Genomic DNA, 20,663 nt, shown 5'->3' with positions numbered 1-20,663 from the left:
GTAGCGCCCTCATTTTGCATCTGTGTGTATGTACACGGTGTCTGTATGTGCGTATGCATTGCGTATATACAGGGTGTCCCACAATTCGTGACCGAAATTTTTATAACATTCTTAACTTAAAAATAAGACAAAATCTAACCTAATACGAAAATGTCAAGGCTATAATAGTTTTTAAATTATTAGCGATTAAAGTTGACTAATCATAGAGCTAACATTTTTTGCACGCTCAAACATGACATGATATAACAAATGGTAAAAAGTGCTATGCGAGAGCTCTTAACAACAATAATTGAGATTAACATATAAATATATTGATATGATAAGCGATTATATTTTTATTGAGAAATTATTATTTTTATTTTTATTCTTTATGCTTCTACAAGAAATCTGTTTGTCATTAATATTACATTACATACGTATAATTAATATTAAAACATCACGAAATATCACAATTAAGTAATCTTTCCACTTTCAACTGTGATTGGTCAATTCTTATGGCTTGCGACACCGACAGGACCGCGACGAGGTCCAATCGGACACATTGCCGATTGATCGATTAAATAAAAAAAAATTTTTGATAGGTAGTTCATTAGAAAATTCCTAGGCATCAGCTGATGTGAGTGATATGTCCGATTGAAAATGTGCGCATCTCGGACTGATGCTCCCCACGCGACGTATTGTAGAAGTCTTAAGGCCATATCAGACTAGCGATTGCGCGGCTACGGTTGCCGATTGACGATTCTATTTCAACCAATCACAATGTAGCAGGTCGTGGTTATGGTCAATGTAATTGGTAATAGTAGAATCGGCAATCGTAGCCGGGCAATCGCTAGTCTGATATAGCCTTTAGGCTGATTGCACACAGGACGCGACAACGCGGTAACCAATCACCGTCTTGTCTTCTGATATGTAACGAAGTTGTTTTTTTATTTTATGAAATTAGAAGGCACTAATTTTTGATATCATATCTTTTGTTAAAAATTGATTTATTTTTTATATGGAATTGATTAATATGGAAATTTTTATAATAAAATAGACTTTTGTATATGATTTAGACTATTGTAAGATTTTTTTGTTTAATAAGATTAGAAGTGGACAAAAATTATTTTTTAATATTACATTTTTGTATCAATTAAAAATTGATTTAATAATGGCAAAGAGCGTTTGAACTTGGTGTCATCTTTTTACCTCTTTTAAAAAAGTAATTTTGTTAAGACATTATTAATGTCTGAGGAGACAATCAATTTAAATGCAATTATTGCAAAAGCTAACACATTAGCTGAACGTTTTTTGTCATCTGCTTTGCCGAATGCTTTGCACACTCACCGAAACTATTTCCTTTTCATGTCCTTTTATCTCCAGTCTATTTATGTCTTGCTTGCTTTTTTGTCTCCGAAAAATCTTCTAATCGTCGAATTAGAACTCTAATTGTCGCTTCATAAGATTAATGTTTTTTTGCCGGGAATATCGACGTGAACATCAGTAACATGAAATTATTGTCCAGAATTGTCCAAATCTTGCATAACACCAAAATAAATATATGATAAGATTATTACTATTATCTTTATTAATTCCTTTATATACAGAAAATTGCTAATTCTTGACAAAATAATTAATTCATATTTTTATTAACATATATTTTCAAACGTATTAAATTTTAGAAATGGATATAGGATTATAACATACTTGATATTCAAATATTATTTTTTCTTTTTTAAAGAAAATAATCCTGAAGCTTTGCTTATGTAGCTAAAAAACCTCCATCGACAGGTAAAAAAACGCCGTTGATCATGGAACTTCGGTCGCTTAATAAGTAAATGATAGCATCCACTACCTCGTCGATCTCTGCAATATAAAGCTCAAGTTACCTTCCTTGATTAAAACCGGAAAATAATGTCAGATATAATAGTGAAAAATTTCTTTAAACTACGAATAAATAAAATAAACTCTTACATATTACAATATATTAAATATGTTGTATACATAATTATTGTATACGTTAAAGTAATCTTACTAAATATTTGATAGCGCAAGTTGGAATCGATAGTGAAAAGATGTCAGAAAATCAATTATTTAATATATCTATTGTCTAATATATAAAAGTCAACAACTACACTGTACAAATACACTGTATACTAGAAAGGATATTATATGAGCCCAGAAAATTGCGCCTCTATCATATGTGGAAACCAAAAAGCTAAATTTGATATGCAGTGAAGCATATATAATTTTAATGAACTTGATTTGCAAGTGATAATCAATTCGAATTCGAAGTATTTGAATCGCTAATGTTTTCGTGACGGAATAATCAATTTGCTACCAATAAGATGCACACACGAATTATGCTTTGTGTTTCACTAATCTTTCGAACCGTCGACTTTTTGATGATTCGATATTTCTTTAATTTTTGAGCTGTTAAAAATAGGTATTAGCAATTGGCGAAACAATAATATAAATCGATTTACTAAATGTTAGTCTCGAACGAATGTTTGTGTCTTTATTCTGACTTTTTTATTTTGCTGATATTCTTCTCGATCGCAGGAAAGACACTTCGATATGCTATTAGAAGATTCTAAATTCGATTTTACATTTAGAATATTAAATTGTATTATATTTTATGATTATCGCGCAATTTCAAACAAAATACATAAATATTTTATAACGATGCAGTCCAACATTTCGATCAACATCCACCAGAGACCGATCGTCCATCCGTCGGAAAAAAGGCGCCGATAAATTTTTGAGACATGCATGTAATAAAACCGTAATAAAACCACGCTCCACGAACCGAACGCAATAATTTCGAGACAAACAATAAACAAACAAATCTAATGATAATTACCAACATTGGAAAACAATATCCGCGGAAATGTCCGCGGATCGAAATGAACTTCTCCGAAATCGTCAGAACCGTCGATCCGCGGAGTATAAAAAGCCGCCGGATTCTTCGATAATTCAGAGAGATTCTCGATTTCTTCGAAATTGTTTCGTTGGGCTCGAATCCGATCCGATCCCCGAGAAAATTGGCGAGAAAAGGGAGATTGTGTGTACGCAGTCCCCACCAAGAGTTTATCGGCAAGATGAATTTTCATCCGCTTCCGAAATCTGCTAACCGGAAAATTACTCGAGATAACGTTCGCTGTCGCTCGGCCAAGGGCTACTGGCATCGGTCAGCACTCGCACTTCGCCGATCCGTTCAGTCACAGCGTAGAGACAATTGTTTCACAACAGTCAGGAGTGACTGACGGCTGTGCCCCACACAGCCAAGCACGGAAGGCAACGAGTGCGCTGTCTCCTCGTCAAAAGTGGTCGCCACTTTAACTCACCTTCGAGAACCGAACGCGATCCGCGTTCGCATTCGCATCGAGATCGACCATGACCGCTGTAAATATTCGCGCTGTAATCGATTATAATATAATTGCGTCATTCGCTGAAAATATTCGCGCAGTCAAAGATTGTATTATCATTGTATTACCATTGTATCGCGTTAACTAGCGTTGTAACCTCGAGTTATTGTAAAAACACGCCTTCGCGAATTCTTAATTGTATTCTTTTAATTATATGACATTAATAAACGTACAAGAATTTCAAAATCTGATCTCATATTATTTTCCGCGGTCAAATCTTGACAATTCGATGAACATCCAAACTGATTCAGAAAAGTCCCCGCCTCCCGTTTTAATTTTCATTATATACATTTCTTTGGGATCCAAACACAATGAAAGAAATAAAAAACAAAGAATTAAATGTAGAGAATTAGGAATAAAGAATTCTGATATGGGAAATGATTCTTTTCGTATCTAATGGAACATGTATGATTCCGATCTTTCAAAAATTCACAAAAATAAAGATAGCGACTTCTTTCTGAGCTTATTTTAAAGATAAAGGATTCTAAAATATTAAATTTTATTGTATTTACATGTAAGTTGATTTATATAGATTTTTTTCTGATAAATGAATCTGCAGTTTCATAAAAGTTTCAAAATTTAAAATGGAATATGGCAGAATGCTAAATTTTATTGAAATTAAGTGAAACTTATTTTCCAAGTATTTTCCAAGAGTTTTTCAAGTTGCTGATTACGAATTTGAAGTCAAAGTTTTAAAATTCAAAATCACTTGAATTGAAAGAAAACTAATAATTTTTATGATTATTAATGTATTCATGTTTATCACGTACCAGCAAATCGACCAAGTGGAATTTTGCTGAGCATGTTTTGTGCTTTCTCTGGATCACTCCAACCTAACTTTCCCATTTCCGTCATCACCACCGTAGGACCGACTGTGTTGACTCTTATGTTGTACGGGCCTAATTCGAGAGCCATTGTTCTAAAAATGTTATTATATAGAGAATAAAAATTAAAATATATCTAAATTCAAAGATATATGAAATTGAAGTCATTCTTTCAATAAAATATTAAGTCATTTATACAATTAAATCATAAAGGCTTAAATATAAAAAGCTTGGAAAAACATGATAATAAAATTAGCGTAATTTGAGTTTCTAACTTCAACAAAATTTTTGTTGAATTTAATTTTTGTTAAGTAAAAGTCATCGCCAAGCTCATAGATACAAATATTTTAGTATTTTTCTATTTTTTTTTAAATTCCTTGTATTTTTATCTATTCGTATATGGATTTACCATAAATTAATCAAACTTTGCGATTAAATATTATGTTTTTATTTTATGGATCTTTACTTTGCAGAAAAGACTCATCCTCACGAGAAGAATGAAACCATTAATTCACAGTTCCATTTTCGGTCAGTTTTTGACATACTCTCTTCTTAATAATTTGTAATATTACATTTCTGTAGAAGAATATTAAAAATATCTTACTTTGACAACATGTCGAGGGCTCCTTTTGATGCGCAATAAACAGCGTGATCTTTTAATGCTGCATGAGCGGCTTGTGATGATATATTTACAATACTGCCGCCACTTTTACGCTCAATCATACTCTTGGCTATAATCTGGGATATGTTCAATACAGCCTTTACATTAACATTGAAACTTAGATCAAATTCTTCAGGTGTAGCATCCAAGAACGGTGAAATATAAGCGACACCAGCATTGTTGACCAATAGATCGATCGGCAGAATATTCTGAACGGCTTTCCTAGTTGCATTCCAATCTTGTAGATCAACGCAGATTGGTTGAATTTTCGAATTAATCTCCATCAAATTATCCAAGTTCTTTTTCGTCTTCGAAAGTGCGAACACTTCTCCTTTATATTTTGTAAGACGAAGAACTAAATCTCTCCCGATTCCTACGCATTTATAATAATATAAGTTTACTATAAGATAAAATATTTATTTGTACTAATAATTAGTATAAAAATCGATTATCTAGATTTCGTGACAGATTTATGCTGCCGGATTGATTCGTAAAAATTAGATTAAATAAAATAAATAATAAAACATATACACAGACAATATAAATATTTTGACGAATGTGCGCTTCGCATAATACAATACAATACTCTGTGCGTCCAAAAATAATTATAATTGCACGAATAAAATGTTTATATCTTTGTGACACGTTAACTTGAAAACTAGTAGAGTATTTCTTTTCGTTTCTTGCAAAATTAAATTATTTTGCAACATCGGTATTCATTTATTATTTAATTTTGATCATAGTAAATTTTTGAAGATAAAAAAGGTTGTCAAGTATAGTCGAAAAAAAATTATTGTACCAAATTAAAAGGTAACATTAGATCTAAAAGAATATACCAATCAAAGACAAGAGCTCAGCAAGCAATTTCAGCTAGCAAAAAAGTAACGTGTGCCGCTTGCTTAACATAGATAAAATTGCGAAATTAAATGACCTTTTGCTTATGAGAATATTTTTTTTATATTGTTTTGTTGATGTCAAATATATATATAAATCCAATATATATATATATATATATATATATAATGACTGATAGTTGATTAAAGATTTATATATATATATATATATATATATATAAATCTTTAATCAACTATCAGTCATTAAACTAGCATAATATCGCCAATATCCATTTATTGTTATTTCCTCAGACCAACATATGAACATTGTACAACCGACATAATATAATATAATTACTGTTTATATATAATTAATGTTTGAAATAATATAATTAATGTTTTTTTGCTCGAGATAGTAATATTACATTTTCAATTTTGAAGAACGCTTTCTAAGAAAAATTATTTAAGAAATTTTCAAATTTGTAAAATTATAGAAGTGTAGAGAAACATACCCTGACCAGCACCAGTTACAAGAATCCGCTTTCCTTCAAAACTTATATTCATGGTTGTTAATCGATTACTAATTCGTACAGAATTATGTATAAAAATATGTGATAATCTCACACGCGATATTTGAAGTGCTTCTCCTTAGTTCTTCTTCCAGCAATGTGTCATGTTACAACTTGTGTATCACTTATGCATTGAAACATGCGTAGTTAATACTACCACCATGTTTGATAAACCCAGTATCGGTTCTTGACAGTGTGGGGCCCCACAAAATACATGCATATTATATATATATATATATATATATATATATATATATATATATATATATATAGATATGTATCATTATTGTTTATTTTTACGATTTTTATTATATAAAATTCATTTTCAAGAATTTTATAATAGAAAATGAAGTTTAGTAGTTTACAAAATATATATTTCACATCAAAAGTAAATATATAAAATATTTAAGATTTATATAACATATAAAATATTTTGTAAATTATTGATTTTATATTTTCTGAATATTTTTATAAGCAGAATAATTAAAAAAATCATATTATATGTAAATCATATTATATGTAATCATATTATATGTAAAAAATCATATAATTTTATTTCAAAAGATATAAGATATTGTGTTTTTTGTTTTTTTGAAAAGAGATACCTTACTTGTCATTTAAGAAACTCTGATAAAAACTACAAAAAAGATTTCCTCGTTACTTTTAATAGTTTCGGAAAGACTCAAGTTTACATGATATATTTTGTATAAATATCGCATTATAGTTTCCACAAATGCAACCGCGCTCTATGCGGTTGCATCTTCTACATACGTAAAACCGGCCCTGAAATAGATAACTTTGATAAAGTTATCTATATTTTGTGCATATATACATACAGTATTAATTTCGGTATCATTGTTTCATACCATTTATTTGAAAGAAATATTTGTACATACATACATTAAAAGAGAAAATATCTTGATACAAAAAGTTTTATTTAACATAAGGAAATTATTCACAGTGCGTTCGGAAATAGATTTGAATACTGTCAGTACTAAAAGATGAAAATATTGAAAATTATTGGCGTTTCGTATCTGTCATCAATAATAAATCATCCAAATATCAAATATGCTGAAAGCACGAAGTTATGCTATATTATGTCGACAAAGATCAAGCAGCAAAGGTCAAACATAAATTGCTGTAACAGATAGTGTCAGCAGAAACATAACAAACTTATGTATGAAATGTATATATTGATAATATTGGCACATTTATAAATAATATAATAATATAGTATAATTATTTATTATAGTTTGGTATAATTTATAATAGTATAAAAAAACACTCTTACATGCAATATAAATGATAATTTTTGTTATTTTTGCATATTTATATGTTAGATAGAAATCGATATTTTTTTTTATATCTGTACAATAGCTATATTTGAATGAAGGATATATTTTTTAAAGAAATCTTTAAAACTATTGTAATTGTTGTGAGAAAAGAAAATATATATCTATTATCTATATATTTATTATATGTATGCATATATATCTTTGTATTTCTAGATCTTTATTAATTTTAAACTAATAGTATATGGCAATATTCTGGCGATATATATTTCATATAAAATAAACTGATTTTCAATTTACTATCAAATTTATGGATTATTGGCAGTGGATTTTTTTGACTAGGTTATTGTAATTTTGTCTAATTTGCAATCTTTCTTTGATCACAATTCTTCTCGATTTTCTAAAAGCTCGGAATTCTCTTGCACGAGTCTTGAATCTTCCGTGTCACTGATATGTCCATCTTCTCCGGTATAATGTGTCGGATAAACTAAAAGTGGATTTATTGATAACATAATCAAATCTCTAGTTGGAAATTGAGCCGTCCACTGTTTCCTGTTGAAATAACAGGATATAAAATGAATATTAAAATTTGTCGAAACCATTTTCAATAAAAATAGGTTATATAACATAGAAACACACATAGAACACACCGCATTTTTTTTTTAAATGTTCGATTACATTTTACGATACTTATTATATTTGTTTACTTTTTGAATATTATTTTTTTCTAATTTGATTGCGCATATTGATTTTAATAAGATATACGGATATATATCTCTGAAATTATAGAAATTAACATACATGGGATGTGTGTCCGCAAGAATAGGAAGATATTCGTCAACGGGAATTAATTTCCTGAGAGGCATAGCCCCAATTAATTTCTCGGCTCCGCTTTTCGATAAAATGTAACCAAGAGTCCAGTAACTGTATCCCGCTCGCACCAAAAATTTGGATCCATTTATTAAGCTTTCTGATTTTACCAATCGTTTCCTTCCCATGTATCTAAATATGAAATTACAAAAAAGTAATGTGTTAGTTTTAGATTCGACAGTATCAATGTCGGTTCAGAGCTTTAGTGAAATAAATTTCCTTTGTTCTCTAAATTCGAAATAATCAAAATTGTTGAATTAATTTTGCTATAAGCTACAACTGAATCTATTTTTTATTTTAATTTTTATTCTCTCTTTTCTATAATTAGGCACTAAGATGCCCGTTACTACACACTATTTATTTTTTGACATTAGATATATTTTTCAATTAAATCAAATAATAAAATTCATATCAATTCTATTTATTTGTGTCTAACTGTATGCATAAGAAAGATATACATAAGCATATGTATAACATATGTTTAAAAATATGTTTAAAAATATGTTTAAAAAATGATCGAGTTAAATCAACGCGGTGAAATAATCAGAATATATTTTGCTAAAGGACTTACATCAAATCCCATTCAACTTCAAGATCGAACAATTCCGCCAAAACGTACTTGATTTTTTGTCGAAAGAATGGCTCGAAACGAACGTCATCCTCCAATACCATTACGCTTTTATAATCATTTTCTAGTACCTAATATATATTTCATCAATAATTAACGAATTTTTTTTTCCATTTAAGAGTATTTTATTTACCTTTTGCCATATGGTATAATGACTGAGAAAGCAGCCAATCTCGCCCATTGTCATCGGTCTACACAATGGGAGATTAATTATTATAAGAAACATTTTATTTTAGTTATAAAGGAAATATGTAATGCACATAATTCTGTATTTACAAATCTTATATTAGATTTTATATAGATATATTAATAAATATGGTAAAACATCTTATTAATAGCGAGCTCACAATGATTTTGATATATGTTGTCAAGAATACTCTCCTGATATCATCAAAAGATTTCAACCGTCGCTCGATATATATTAAAAAGTTATTAATAAATCAAATTTTATGTAAAATAAGATTTTAATTATTTAGAAATAGCGATCATTTTCTGATATCAATATTTTTAAGATATATTATCATAGTCATTACCATAATATTTTGAAGATTTTAATCAGCGGGCATAATTTATTAAAATATTATTAAAATATTGTTAATTAACAAAGAAAATTTGAAAAATTTATATCAGTGTTAAAAGATAATTAATTTGCTAATATGTGTAGACACAGTACAGTACACAGTACAGTGTGGGCGAGAAAACAAATGAATCTCTTTTACCTGGAAAAATGTGTCCTAACTTAACTTTATATAATTTTAATTTTAAATCAGAAATAAAACACCTCTAATCAAACTTTTCTGATTTGAAACTTGAACTAAAATTAGTGTTGGGTTTTTTTCTTGGGAATGAGAGGAAAGAGGGGTTCTGCTATACATACTGCCATACATGTAGCACATATACTGTATACTATATATATATATATATATATATATATATATATATACACATTAGCAAATTATCCAACAATAATATAAATTTATATTTTATAAACTTCTTTTGTTAATATTTGTTTACTAAATATCGAACGATTTAGAAATTAATTCAGAAGAATCCGAGCGATACATGAATCTGTTTTGCAGGATCATGCCGAATCTGAGAGGACCGAGAAGAGTCAAAAAGGTGTTTATATGTAATCTACTTGATTTTACTGTACTCTCTCAGGCAAAAGAATGCGATACTTGATCCTCCTAGAAAGCTCTAAGAATAAGTTGATAGACATGAAGACATAACATATAGATTGATACAACTTATAACACATGATTTCTTTTTGCACTTCTGTACTTTCACAGAATAAGAAGGGTCCTTCTATCTGCGCCCATTATGACGAGACTTGATGATCTCACGCATACAATGATGCAATGTAGAAAATAAATTCTACAATGAGAGAAATTAAAGGCAGTGCTAGAGGTTCCTTTAATCGAAGGAGGGCTTGAAAATTTATAACTCAAAGTAATACTGAAAGCATGTACCAAAGTCTTCACATTCATAGAATCCTTAATGCAATTATAAGCAAAGAAACAACGGAGAAGGAATATGATGGCGGCAGCCAAGACTTGCATGAACATCGTCCTTTTCCATCAGGATATTCTTCGGACAATGAAGTCTCATATTTCTCTGAAGTACGGATATCAGAGAATCTTTAAGAGATTTTCACTTTTCTCATAAAAAAAGATTATTCGGAAGAATGCTCTTAACAACATGTATCAAAATCATTGAAATCAATAAATTCGCCATTAATGTGAAGTTTTAGATATACATATACAATATAATTATTTCTTTTTAAGTTCAATTTAAATGATATAATTCATTAAATTAAATTCTTTATTCATTTATTCTCACCTTTTATGATAAGGATCTGAATATTCTGGCATTGGTATTATACCCCATTTTTTTAGAGAATTCTTGTTCAAAGTCCTGGAAATGGAATAAGAAAGAATAATAAAATAAAATTAAATAAGTAGAGAATGTAAATTTGATAATAAAAATTTTCTGGAATTAACAATAAATATATGTCACTATTTAATAGTTAATAAATGAAATAATTTATTTAATTATTCTGTATACAAAAATATATAAAGCTATGATTATAATACAATGAATACCCTATGACATATTTTATATTTCATATAAAAATAGGCCAGAATAAAAAAGTCAGTATAAAAAAATCTCGTAAATTATTATCTTTTTGATAACTTCACCTTAATATGGTTTTATATTCAGAATAATTAGAAAAATAGTAAAATATTATATAAAGCAAATTATTTGATTCCATCTAAAAAATTTTGACAGTGGCGCGACAGTGGTTCTGCAAATCAATTAATATTATAGTTCCATGTACTCATGAAATCCTACAACATTTATTTTAAATTAGTTTTATTTCAGTGAATTAATTAAATATTCTAATTGAATATTCTATACATGTATGTACACACGCGCGTATATGTACATTTGTACATGTGTGAAAAATTATGTATGAATGCAAGGCAATATTGTAAATTGATACAATAATGATATGCAACCTCAATGAAATTCTGCAATATGTTTGCAACTTTTCTCTATTGAATGGGATATGGCGATCTTTACCTCAAATCTATGCTGTAAAATTGATAGAAATTATGTTCTCGAAGATGTAGATAAATAATTGATAATAGCAATGATTGAACGATGCAATGATTTATTTTATAAAAGCATTGTAACATTGATTATAGTACAGATGTAAAATTTTTTATTTTTTTAATAAATAACTAAAAGTTATGTCAATCATGCTCTTATAAAACGGATTATATATTTAAAAAGTATATTTATTTATAATTCCGTATGACTTACCTACCGTCCACAGCATCGATAATTTCTGCTCGAATACCCAGTTCTTCAAAGAGCCTTTGCATTCTTTTACGTCTCTCTGGTCTTCTTATCAAATTTATCATGTAGATATGATCCAGACCCAGAGTGTCCTTTTCTGGATATACCACAAATTTTTTTAGATCGTCCGACAACGGCAAATAATTACTAAATGCTGCATAAAACACACACAAATGCACTATATTGATTAATATTAATACTAATGCGACAATATAATTATACAATATTATATTTTTAATTAGATATCATGTATCCAATAAAAAATATTGTCAATTTTAACAATATTTAGCCACTGTATATCGATTGCTAACTTGCGCTGAATTATTTGTGTTATCAATCAAAATAATATCTAACAAACATAAATAAAAAAATAGTATTAATAAAAACAAAATCGATCTCTACTTAAATGTTTATTTCAATTATATTTCATGTATTTTTATTAATTTTTTAATTACTATTTATTTATATTAATTATATTATTCTTTTTAGAGAAATAAGCTTACCCAACATTTCAACTTTTGTATTAATCAATCGTTGCATATCTTCGGCAATAGTCTCCTCATTCTCCAAAGGCACCATGACGAAGCCGTAGATGTACTCATTACACACGAACAATGGCACATCTATAACACAATTATAATACTCTATAATTACAGTAAAAACTTGTTATATTCGAGAAACAAATCTAACTTTTTATTGACAAAAAAAAAGAAATTTTTAAATAAACAAAAATATGAAGAAAGAAAATATACTGCAAAAGAGAGAGTTATTCTTAATTTATCTCAATTCATAGTTGAAAATTATTTTTATATCTTACATTTAAAATTAAAATTTAGAATAAAATTTAAAATTTAAAAAGTCAATAATTAAAAAAAAATAGATTAGGATATGGACTAATTTCATTATTCCAAATTCTAAATATGTATAAATGATAAGTTTAAATATTCACCTGATTTATTTGCGCCTACAGCAAATGTTATGATATCATCTATAGGTCCATCGTAATCTGTTAGTTTGTCAGTCTTATAGGTAAGACGATCGGAGTCTCGTCTTCTTAGATCTATGAAAATCGCGGTATGAATCATAGGTACGTTGTGGCATCCAATTTTTTCGCGAAAGAGAATCGGTTCATAGAACTCTGTTCGCATATAATAATACTCTGCTGTTATTCCAGCCCAAAAATTACTGTACATGCCGTCCGATTTTAACAAAGGTGCCACGACAGTATGTCCCTTATATACCAAATCACGCATAGTATTCGGATTGGTCAAGAAAACATCGGCATCCAGCATCTGCAATAAATACTTTTTTATCAAGGAATTTTTAATGTCCATATGTGTATTGACATGTGACAAAAAGGTAATATGTCCTAATATTGGCCTATTGAAAGCCGAGGTACGGATATGCTACTTATCTTCGTAACATATCATCATATACATACAAACATTAATACCATGTATTGCGCGATTTAATTTGCTTCTCGTATGATCATGGCGTATCCATATATATTATTATGAATTTCCTCATTTGTTACACAAATTTAAGCAATAAAAATGTCTGTGTAAATAATAGCGACGATGTACATGTGTATATTTACTACAAAAGATTTGGCATTGTTAACGCATGTTTTTATCTTATATTAAGTTTTATTTTATATTAAGTTTTTATATTAAGTCAACTATAAATTAATCTTTCTTAATAACTTCCTAATAAAGATTTTCTTTTCTTATAACTAACATTTAAATTTTGAAACTAATCTTAATTCTAACATGTTATTAGAGAAGAGAAGAGAATAATGAAATATTTTGTTTTCTTAAAATAACTTATTAGATATTAACACGATATAATTCTTATAAACACATGTTTATTAGTCATAAAATTCTATCAATCATTATATAGCTATAAGTTCATCCGGTATATAGAAACAAATGTAATTTACTTTCATGAAATCTGTTCCCCTCGTTCAGCACTTGCTGCGCCCTTAAGCGCTACTCATCCACATTACCAACCTCTACACCTCCCTTTCTAAGATTTTCTTTATTCAACATTATTTACTTAAAGAAGGTTATAAAATTTTTAAATCTACTAGAGTGTCTCATATTTCTTTGCGATCTTGCACTTGTGCTTTCACTCACTTGATCATTCTCTCTCCCTATGCTTACATCTGAATCATTTCCTGCTGGATTTTCACTTGCCTCATCATCATCGCGTAGGATCTAGATTTGTTATCATAATATTCGTTTTATATATTAAAGATTTCATTTTTCTCGTCTTGACAACTTGACACGTATAACGGTTTTGTGACAAGCTTAAAACAAGACTGCTTAATCTGACTACTGTTTCATCTAACCCCTACTGTCTTTTATAAAATATGATTATAATATATGATTTCTTACCTATTCTGACTATTATAGCAGGTTCCTATATACTCTCTTTTTTAAATAATATATTTTGATTTATTTTGAATGCTGATTGTTTTTTTGCTTTCTTATCATAGTATGCCTTACATTTATTTTGTTTATTAATTAGCTTGGAATGAATTTGTTTTCTATTGACATTCATATTATTTAATAATTTTTGCAATAACTTAGTTTCGATAACTTTGATAACTTAGTTTTTAATTTTCGATTCATTAATAATTGCGAAGAGTAACCTATGTTTGTTACTTCAGTATTCCTGTAGTTTAGTAATGTTATATTTAAATCTATTGTTTTTCAAGAAAAATTTCGCTTTTTACGCCACTTTCTGCTTGATCATTGCTTTTAGAATAATGTGGATTTGATATTACATGTAGACTTAATTTGTATCTCAAAATCTTCCGCAATGCTCTAAATTTGTATGAATCAAAAGGCCTATTATCTATAATTAAAACTGTTTTGAGACACATGGAATTCTGGAATTCCATGTATCGCAAAACAGTTTTTAAATGCTGATATTATATTTTGGACGGACTTATCTCTTATTTTTATTATTTCCAACCTGGATATATTTAGCAATGCTTTTGTGCTTATTTATAAGATAACTGTTCTTATCATACTTATTGTTAACTTTTTTTTATTTTCCGGGTAATTGAAACGGTGTTCTCTTATAAATTATTATATATAAACAAAATTATAAAGAGGATAATAAAAATAATTACAAATTTTGCTTTAAATAATTTTGCTTTAAATAATTTTGCCAATCGAATTAATTGCTGAATTAAAATAAATACTTTGGTTAAAGTCATCCTAAGAGAATAAAATAAAAACTCACCCAGATAAAATCCGCCCATATTTCTCTTGCATAATTAAGAGCCTGCTCACGTAAATTTATAACATGTGCGAACCTACGTGGCGACCAATCAGCGATCGTTTTCTCGTCCTCAAAACCCGTCGACGATGCATTCAAATGAACATTTAGCAAGTGATACATGTTATCTCGTGAACTGAGCCATTCATTCAGTATGTCGATCGTGTTGTCAATATTATTATCGCTGCGTATCCTAAAACAATTAATAGAAAACTTTCGTATTGTAAGCACAAAAATATTCGTATTTCAACTATATATTTTTTATGTATTAATTAAACTGCTAATTTCGCCGTTATTGAATTTGTAACGGCCTTCCAACGCCACGGATTCGTTCGCCGGTGCGGATTCGGGGGGGGTTTGAGACTCGGCTAATTACAATTCATCGGTTTTATTACTTGTTTATTTACAACTATTTACACTTTGTACAATGCGTGTGATTTATGGAAACGTAACTTTGTCACGGACTTATTTTTAGGGTCTTAGAACTAATTGTGCGATAACGCACAGAAGCGCGACCACAGAACGACCTTATCTTATAGAGACGCATTTGCAAACTTAATTTACTGTTAACGCACGGAAGCGCGAACAGAATTTTGAATCATCATTTTTCGAATTGTTTACTTAGAGCGATTAAAATGAAACATCCTGTATACACGCGCGCATGCGCGTGCACACGTTGTCTTATGCGTCGATTTTAAAGGCCGGTATTCATAGTCAGTTCTTATATTTAAGATCGTCTTAAATAAGCTCATACAGCTATCCTATTGGTTGAAATGTTATCTTAAGACGATCTTAAATATAAGAATTGAATACTAACATAATAGTATACCAATAAGATATTTGATATGCCAATGAATTAACTATTTTACTCAACATTTCTATTTTTTTCTGTTTTCTTGGAAAATTAATCTCCGGCAGGCTATTAATCCGAAGATAGTAAGCATGTTTGACACTAAGTTTAGAAATGTCCTGAATACCTCCACTTATCATTTTATCCTTGCTTAAGATTCGGTAAAAAAATAAAAGATACACGGAATCATGGGATGGATGTTTCCGAACGTAGCCTTAGAATATTGTTGCCGAAGATGAAAGGTTATGTCTTATCACTTACCACAAACTTATTCGATTTTTTGGATAATTTTGTCGTTCCAACAGGCTCAAAAAATATGGCAATGTATGTGCCTTATTTCTGATTAGAATAGCGATTAACACAGTCGGTTCTTTCGAGATCACGTCGCATGTAATCAACCAGCCAAAAAGACTGACGAAATAAATGATTAAGCATCTTTGAAAAACCATCTTCACTGATATAAAATTAATACGTTATAATTTATTCGCGCATGTTTTTACGTAGTTTTTTCGAAAATCTAAACGGAATATACTGAGAAATGACTTAACTATATGCTTCTGTTTCTTTTTTTCCTTATCACAATCCCATGGATGTGCACAATCGATAAAACAGAAATCATATGCAATATGAATCATATAATTTCATTAAACCTATAAACATGTTTTTCATTTTTTCCTCTTTCTTTATCTCATGTTTCATACAAAAAAATTATATATCATGTAGAAAAATTTATACAAAATTTATACTTTATGTTATCAAAATTTATATCAATTGATAAATTTCCAGTATTTTGATTACAACATTACCATTCATCTTTCTACTTGGAGGATATGAGTTTCTTTTATCTTCTTTGTTATCTCCTCCTTGTTGTCTCCTCTTTTATCTTCTGTCTTATCTACTTCTAACTTTACTTTCTTTTTTTGTGCATAACTTAGTTTGGTTTTATCAAATTCTAGAATCATTATACCTAAATCTCCGCTATATCTATTCTTTGCAACCTAATAACACACAAGATAAAATAATTTATTATATTGAAGATTAAAAGATATACCATTTAACATTTGCAAATATAATTGTACCTGTAAATATTTTTTTCCTTTTATACTAGTAAGTCTTTTATCTTGTATAATTAATACATTGTCGGCTTCTTGACTTGCTTTGGCACTACCAAAAATAGACAAAGTTGTTAATTCTTCATCTCGTTCTTTCCTTGGATGTATAACTAATGTAACATGACAATTATACTTTGTAGAAAAATTTCTGAATTCTGCTATGATCTTGTCCTGTTTCCAAAATCTATAATACGATGCTATATAAATAAAATTAATTTTTTGAAAAAACAAAATATTTATCTCACCTGTCAGTTGATTCTTCTGATATCCCCATCATAAACTGCATATTATCGATTATCACATGAGCTATGTCATGTACATATGTTGCATGTTCAACTGCCTGAAATAAAAGAGCAAAAAGTTATATACGTTAAAAGTTTTTGTTTATAAATAATATTGTAGATACATATACATATATATACATAGTCATACATCCATAACAACTTTGATGTTTTGCTGACCATGAAAAGTCATAAAATAAATCGGTAATTTGTTGAAAATATCTGCATATGTGTTAAATTTATCTAAGTTATCTTCTAGAGACACCTCTGCCATTTGTTGTAACATGGTTCTAGCTAAACGAGCATTTCTGATTTCAAAACTACCCCATAATGTATTGACACCTTGCATTGCTAAATCTAGTGAATATTCACTCATAAACGTTGTTTTGCCACTACCTAAATTTGTTGATTGTAAAAAATATAATCAATAATTTATAATATAAACTATCTTATTTTAATAGTTATCTATTATTTTACCAGTTGGACCAGTTAGGATTGTAAATTCTCCTCTTCTATGTCCTTTTAAAATTCGATTTAAGACAGGATATCTTTTCCATTTTACACCTTGAACTCTATCTATATTTTGCAAATCACATAATATATCTTGTCTGAGATCATCAAAAGTAGTAATACTCTTGTGCCATATTGGTTGTGCATTCATTAAAATATTTTTAAGATCATAGCCTTTGTCAGCAGCTAGTTTTGGTCTAGGTTGTATGTCAATTGGTCTCACGAAATAACATCTTTTCTCATTTAATTTCTTAGCAAATTGTCTGGCTGTATACCAGCTAGGTTCGTCATTTCCAAACCACAAAATTAATTTTTTGAAATTTTCAAAACTTGGCAATAATTGCTGAGGCAAGTTTTGCAAATTATATGGCAAACAGATAATTACATTTGCTGCCTTTTGAAATACTAATGCTAATAAATCATGTATTGTTGGTACAACTACTGCAGTTCCATCACTTCTGGTACCCTTTTGTTTATAAATGATAAATCCACTAACATTGCTATTAGGTACAGTTTGTTCTAATTCTGATTGACTAGAAAGGATTTTATAGCCCACAATATTATTGAAAGCAATTAATGGAAAGTATAATGATGTTGGCACAGTCACATATATACCATTTAATTGTAAAATATCCTCTTGTGGAATTTTCTGTAATAATTTTCATTAATATATGTAGCGAAAATATATGTGTGTGTGTATATATATATGTGTGTGTGTGTGTGTGTATGTGTGTGTGTGTGTGTGTGTGTATGTGTATAGTTTGTATGTATATATGTAATTATAATTATATATACATGTTACACATATATATATATATGCATATACATATATGTATGTGCTCACACACACACACACACACACACACACACACACACACACACACACACACACACACACACACACACACACATGTAAACAATAAAATTTATATTATCTCACTGGAAGAGAAAATATATGTAGAACTTTTTCATATAATTCTGGTGATAAATAGGCAATTTCTTGATTGAGTTTTGTTATATTATTCCATTCTGAAATATAATTTCCTTGAATTTTTGTAGTATTTTTCAAAGCTTCCAATTCCTTCTGTACTTCCTTATTATTTACTTTGGTAGATCTTGTTAATAAAAACTTCTCCAATATGTTCCATTCTCCTTTCAAATTGCATTTATCACACATAAAATATCCTGGAATAAATTTTTACAAAAGATTTTAATTTTATATATTTACATAAATTCCATCAATTTGTTCTTTCATAATTTTTCTTTACCTGTTGTTTTATTAATGTATATTTTTGCCTTTTTAGATTTTTCAGACTCACATAGAGAACATTCGATGATTATACATGCATGTCCTTCAATGGTAATAATATGTTTTTGCTTCAAAATTTGTTTTATTTGAGATACTGATACTCCATGTATTGGATCATTTATACTATTAGTCGATAAACAACGAATATAAAATCTCCAAAACTTATGTCTTTCTATATTTAAAGAATATCTCAAGAATTTTAAAGACATTCTTATGTAATCAGCTTCATTAATATATGAATTAGTTTTAGCAATATCAAAATCACTTTTGTTAACAACAAAGATTCATCTCGTAAGTATATAATTTCATTTATTATATAAATTAGTATTTTTAATGCTATGATATTGTCTGTTCTTGAAGTATTATCTAGAATGATCATAACCTCTTGTAAAAGCATGCCAATGGCTGCAGATCAGTAGATCAGTGAGCGTTTAGTGATTCTTTATTATGATTAGTTTCTACATTTAGGCTGCGTTCCGATATTCACTGCCAGTACTGAAAATATATAGTTCAGGTCACGTATATTATAGATTTTCAGTACTGGCAGTGAATATCGGAACGCAGCCTTAAATTCAACACTTAGATCAAAGATCTAAAGGCAAGAACCAATTATATTGAAAAATTACTAAACGCTCACTGATTTGCTTTCTTTGCTGAAACACAACCATTGTCGATAAGATATTATTAAAGATCGACAATTCTGAGCAAATTTAATGTAAAGATGCACTTTTATGCAGCGAAACAAAGCTAGCTTTTATCCCTTCTCCATCGATTTTCGATGAATACAACAAATTAACGAAGGCACGCTGAAAGTTCAACATTATCCAACTAACAACAAAGTAAAAAGAGTAGAGTGTTGCCGATGAAAGACTGAAAGAGAAATTATAAAAGATACAAATATTTATTATACAATTTTAAATGTATCATAGGCGGTATTCATGATCAATTTTTATATTTAAGGGCTGGTTTAGAGCCGGAGCACACATTTCTGCATAACGCATAATGCATAAGAAAATGAACCAATCATAGTCCTCCATTTCTATCCCTCCCCCTCTACAATGGAGATGAAATATTCGATTCATTTTTTTATACGTAATGCATTATGCAGAAGTGTGTGCTCCAGTTCTTACGGATGCCTTCCATTTAGTGACACAAGTCGACATAAATATTGTAAATATCCTTCTTGACATTCAATAAGTAACAAGAACAAAACGATACTTGTGTCACTAAATGGAAAGCACCCAATGTTGTGTTATTGTAGACTAGGCTTAAGGTTACTGCTTAAAGCGGTGTCTACAATGAGATTTTAAGGCGTAAGACTTAAGAAATTGGCCAATCATAATCTTTTATAGAAGAATTTATAGAAG

The 20,663-nt window shown here is 29.0% G+C and overlaps 3 protein-coding genes across 17 annotated transcripts; all 3 read right to left on the bottom strand.

The window, feature by feature from the left end:
* Positions 1 to 953: 953 nt before the first annotated feature.
* Positions 954 to 6,475, bottom strand: LOC105428659 (L-xylulose reductase). 3 transcript variants are annotated; one of them, XR_016139350.1, is made up of 5 exons: positions 6,238 to 6,475; positions 4,836 to 5,265; positions 4,178 to 4,326; positions 1,687 to 1,845; positions 954 to 1,527 (listed from the first exon to the last, which is right to left on the bottom strand). XR_016139350.1 is itself a non-coding variant. In XM_011641086.2 (4 exons), the coding sequence occupies exons 1-4, from the start codon at positions 6,287 to 6,289 to the stop codon at positions 1,742 to 1,744; spliced, it is 735 nt and encodes a 244-aa protein (XP_011639388.2). In that variant the 5' UTR covers positions 6,290 to 6,475; the 3' UTR covers positions 1,550 to 1,741. The 3 variants fall into 3 exon arrangements, 1 of the variants encoding a protein (XP_011639388.2); XR_016139349.1 differs by having other exon boundaries at positions 954 to 1,516; XM_011641086.2 differs by lacking the exon at positions 954 to 1,527 and having other exon boundaries at positions 1,550 to 1,845.
* A 673-nt stretch (positions 6,476 to 7,148) lies between these two features.
* Positions 7,149 to 17,029, bottom strand: LOC105428657 (glycosyltransferase 25 family member). Of its 7 annotated transcripts, XM_089077208.1 has the most exons (12): positions 16,891 to 16,927; positions 16,633 to 16,734; positions 16,346 to 16,495; positions 15,199 to 15,427; positions 12,896 to 13,238; positions 12,450 to 12,569; positions 11,911 to 12,100; positions 10,924 to 10,998; positions 9,218 to 9,275; positions 9,028 to 9,155; positions 8,388 to 8,588; positions 7,149 to 8,138 (listed from the first exon to the last, which is right to left on the bottom strand). In XM_089077208.1, exons 2-12 carry the CDS (start codon positions 16,701 to 16,703, stop codon positions 7,967 to 7,969), a joined length of 1,737 nt encoding a protein of 578 aa, XP_088933334.1. In that variant the 5' UTR covers positions 16,704 to 16,734; positions 16,891 to 16,927; the 3' UTR covers positions 7,149 to 7,966. The 7 variants fall into 7 exon arrangements, with proteins under 7 accessions (XP_088933334.1, XP_088933335.1, XP_088933338.1 ...); XM_089077209.1 differs by lacking the exon at positions 16,891 to 16,927 and having other exon boundaries at positions 11,911 to 12,043; positions 16,633 to 16,759; XM_089077212.1 differs by lacking the exons at positions 16,346 to 16,495; positions 16,633 to 16,734 and having other exon boundaries at positions 16,891 to 17,029.
* Positions 16,640 to 19,755, bottom strand: mtDNA-helicase (mitochondrial DNA helicase). 7 transcript variants are annotated; one of them, XM_011641080.3, is made up of 8 exons: positions 19,256 to 19,753; positions 18,928 to 19,172; positions 17,955 to 18,636; positions 17,629 to 17,873; positions 17,442 to 17,536; positions 17,164 to 17,380; positions 16,891 to 17,082; positions 16,640 to 16,734 (listed from the first exon to the last, which is right to left on the bottom strand). In XM_011641080.3, the coding sequence occupies exons 1-7, from the start codon at positions 19,503 to 19,505 to the stop codon at positions 16,894 to 16,896; spliced, it is 1,923 nt and encodes a 640-aa protein (XP_011639382.2). In that variant the 5' UTR covers positions 19,506 to 19,753; the 3' UTR covers positions 16,640 to 16,734; positions 16,891 to 16,893. The 7 variants fall into 7 exon arrangements, 6 of the variants coding, with proteins under 6 accessions (XP_011639382.2, XP_011639385.2, XP_011639383.2 ...); XM_011641083.3 differs by lacking the exon at positions 16,640 to 16,734 and having other exon boundaries at positions 16,746 to 17,082; positions 17,164 to 17,248; positions 17,330 to 17,380; positions 19,256 to 19,755; XM_011641081.3 differs by lacking the exon at positions 16,640 to 16,734 and adding an exon at positions 16,746 to 16,771.
* Positions 19,756 to 20,663: the final 908 nt, after the last annotated feature.

Source organism: Pogonomyrmex barbatus, unplaced genomic scaffold, assembly GCF_055798465.1.
Source record: "Pogonomyrmex barbatus isolate J1 unplaced genomic scaffold, ASM5579846v1 scaffold2, whole genome shotgun sequence".
Taxonomy (NCBI): Eukaryota; Metazoa; Arthropoda; class Insecta; order Hymenoptera; family Formicidae; genus Pogonomyrmex; species Pogonomyrmex barbatus.
This window is presented reverse-complemented; position numbering and strand designations above follow the sequence as displayed.

Excerpts from the sequence above, each read along its gene's own strand:
- mtDNA-helicase (XM_011641080.3), bottom strand. The coding sequence starts at position 19,505 with ATGTCTTTAAAATTCTTGAGATATTCTTTAAATATAGAAAGACATAAG. Across the intron at positions 17,874-17,954 it reads AATCCTAACTGGTCCAACTG|GTAGTGGCAAAACAACGTTT; the intron begins GTAAAATAATAG and ends CAACAAATTTAG. Across the intron at positions 17,083-17,163 it reads AAGGAAAAAAATATTTACAG|GTTGCAAAGAATAGATATAG; the intron begins GTACAATTATAT and ends GTGTGTTATTAG.
- LOC105428657 (XM_089077208.1), bottom strand. The coding sequence starts at position 16,703 with ATGATTTCTGTTTTATCGATTGTGCACATCCATGGGATTGTGATAAGG. Across the intron at positions 9,276-10,923 it reads TCAGATCCTTATCATAAAAG|ACCGATGACAATGGGCGAGA; the intron begins GTGAGAATAAAT and ends CCCATTGTGTAG. Across the intron at positions 8,139-8,387 it reads CTTGCGGACACACATCCCAT|GAAACAGTGGACGGCTCAAT; the intron begins GTATGTTAATTT and ends TTATTTCAACAG.
- LOC105428659 (XM_011641086.2), bottom strand. The coding sequence starts at position 6,289 with ATGAATATAAGTTTTGAAGGAAAGCGGATTCTTGTAACTGGTGCTGGT. Across the intron at positions 5,266-6,237 it reads TGTAACTGGTGCTGGTCAGG|GAATCGGGAGAGATTTAGTT; the intron begins GTATGTTTCTCT and ends ATAAATGCGTAG. Across the intron at positions 1,846-4,177 it reads TCCACTTGGTCGATTTGCTG|AGATCGACGAGGTAGTGGAT; the intron begins GTACGTGATAAA and ends TTTATATTGCAG.